Genomic DNA, 2,932 nt, shown 5'->3' on the forward strand with positions numbered 1-2,932 from the left:
TGTAGGTTGTAGCCTATGTCTTCGATGAAGAAATGCACCGTTGATCCTGGTACACGGCCTCCTAGGCCCATCAACTCTGGAATCAGATGAGAAGGGCTTTTTTACTCAATCAAAAATTATTATTAAAAGACTTCCCTGAAGCGGTGGCTTCGAGCCACCGCGGGCGCTCATTGCGCCGATGCTGCTGCGATGATCGGTGATGGCTTCATGAAATCTTCTTTGGGGGTGAGACGAATTGTGGTGATAGCTTAACTTCATATGACGACTGAGATGTGGTTGGCACGACTTCCTGCTGATGAAAGGATTGTGTATGTTCTCGAAGGAATAGTATAAAATCACGCAAACTTAACTTTGCGTGGAGGTCCCTCAACCTCCACAAAAATACAAGACGCTCTATCAACTTTCATTCAGCGAGGTAGCATGCCCTTAGGGATGTGATCGACTTAAAGTTCTGGTAGACTTCAGCGCTTCATGGATGGACTCTACGGTACGGACGGTACAGACGGTCAGCGACCGCCGTGGCCACTGACGAGATTAACTAGACTGCGGGGGCCAATTGACCCCCGCAGGCGCGCCGATTGCGCCTCGATGTAGGAGAACTCTAATCTGCCTTTTCTGGTGGCTCGGGATTGTTGCTCCAGATAAGTAGCATGTGATTATTTGTGAGCATGACATCATGCTGAATTGCAAGGTTTTGAACTTGGTTCTCATTGAAAACCTTGCCAGAAACGATCCATCCCAGCTTTGTATTCTGTAGTACTGGCCCAACGTCGTTTAACTTGTGTTGTCCTTCCAACAACAGATCGTAGAATATCTCAGCCCCGAGAATTAGATCAATATTACCGGGATTTTGAAAATCGTGATCTGCAATGTTGAGTCCGGGAGGTATCTTCCAACTAGTGATGTTGAACTTTTTCTCGGGGAGACCAGAGGTTACTTTCGGGAGGACGTGAAATTTCAAAGTAGACCGGTAGTTGGTATACCGAGATCCAATGGAAGCGATTACAGACTGTGTGGAACAGGTAGTTGATTGTCCAATACCGTTGACTGGAAGATGATGTCGATAGCGTCGAAGTTTCAAAGACTGAGAAATTCTTTCAGTCATGAAGCATAGCTGTGATCCTGAATCCAACAAAGCTCGTGCTGGGATGGAATTTCCATATCCATCCTCAATCATAACAACTGCTGTGGACAGCAAAACAGTGCTTGAAAAGTTACTAGGATTTACGGATATGAAAGCACTGTGGCTAGTGGAAGGATTGTCTGTGGTACTGAAGGATGGGTAGTTAATCATGTTCGGATTGTGTGACAGATGTGTCTGATTCTGGAGAGTGGAATTAGGAAGGATTTCTTCAAAGGGTATCTCTGTTTGGTTCTGTGGTGGCTGTTGATTCGCGTCCTGATTGACATGCTGTGGAACTCGTAACTGCTCTAAATTGGACTGTGATACAACAGGACCAGCATGCAGGAGGGTGTGATGGCCTCTTCCGCAGATCTGACAAGATCCCTTAACACAAAATCTCGCGATGTGACCTGGCGAGAGACAATTGGCACAATGATTTCTTCTTAATCAAATCAACACGATCGGACACCTTCATTTGTGTAAACTTTTGACACTTAAACACTGAGTGTATAGACTCAGCACAGAAAGGACAGGCAAACGTATACTCGAGACTGGTATGACTGAGTGCCGGAAAACTAAATTGCTTTTTCAGTTCCCCTTGACTTGAATTAGAAAGATTACGGAGCACCATACACCTTGACTTCAGGAATTCAATCAACTGCGGATATGTTGGAACCTCCTTCGAGTTGTGGTGGCATTCCCAGTGATGTAAAGTAGCAGAATCCAAACGCTGACACAACATATGCTGAAGAATCGTGGTCATCCCATCAGTTTCCACACCGACCTTCTGGAGCATCATCAGCGTTGTCTCAAAATCCTTCACCACTCGGTGGAGCTGTTCATAGGATTCTTCTTCCATGGGGTAGACAGAGAACAAAACGTCGAGGTAGGATTTCACTAAAAGCTTTTTGTTCTCAAAGGAATTGTGGAGAGCTTGCCAGGCAATGCTGTAGTTAGCCGATGTCAACTCAATTGAACCTATTTCTGCCAATGCGTCACCTGTCAACGACGTTCGGAGATAGGTAAACTTGTCGATGTCGGACAGATTATGGTTGTTGTGGATCATGCTGGAGAATGTATCCCGGAAGGTGATCCAATCCTGAAGCCTTCCGCTGAATGTTGGCAACTTCAATTCAGGGAGTTTGATTCTGGGTTGTGAAACGGATGCTTGAATTGACCTTTGAGTGCTGGCACCGGAACCACTTTCGGCTGCTTCCAGCACACCCAAACAGTGTTTAATGTCGAAGAAACGATTCTCGAAGTCCTTGATGATGCGCATATTGACTTCTTCACGTTCGCTGATTCTCATCGCACGTTCAAGGGCCGCCTGTTCCTCGTCGCCTTGTATGCAAACGTCCATTTCCGCATCGTCAGTTAGCACCTCAATGTTCTCCCGCACACGAATGAATTTATCGTACAATTCGTCCAATTTCTGCATGCGGAATTTTAAGGATATGAAATCTCGCTCTGCTTGGTAACCGTTTGCAAAATCCTGGATATTGTCCATCAAACTTCTCAGGTTCCTTTCCTGCTTCACCAGGAGTCGTAAGTCCTCTCGAGGCATGGTAGTTATCCGGGCACGCACAACCACAGGATAAACTCAACACCACTGCACTGCACGGTATCACGAGTCCACAGAACAGCACGGTAAACGACGATGTTTCACGATTAACAACCAACCAACAGAATGTCCGATGATCGAATTTAACCGACTCTCGCAAAATGATTTATTAACCCAGCATGCACAATTACCTTCATTCAATTTGGTTTCCAGCTACCTGATCCTCAAAGCTGGTCTTCACCACAGAC

At 45.9% G+C, this 2,932-nt stretch overlaps 1 protein-coding gene across 1 annotated transcript; it reads right to left on the minus strand.

The window, feature by feature from the left end:
• Positions 1–601: 601 nt before the first annotated feature.
• LOC129753751 (uncharacterized) lies at positions 602–2,687 on the minus strand. Its single transcript, XM_055749597.1, has 2 exons — positions 1,745–2,687; positions 602–1,533 (listed from the first exon to the last, which is right to left on the minus strand). Exons 1-2 carry the CDS (start codon positions 2,685–2,687, stop codon positions 602–604), a joined length of 1,875 nt encoding a protein of 624 aa, XP_055605572.1.
• Positions 2,688–2,932: the final 245 nt, after the last annotated feature.

The sequence above is a fragment of the Uranotaenia lowii genome, chromosome 3 (genome assembly GCF_029784155.1).
Source record: "Uranotaenia lowii strain MFRU-FL chromosome 3, ASM2978415v1, whole genome shotgun sequence".
Taxonomy (NCBI): domain Eukaryota; kingdom Metazoa; phylum Arthropoda; class Insecta; order Diptera; family Culicidae; genus Uranotaenia; species Uranotaenia lowii.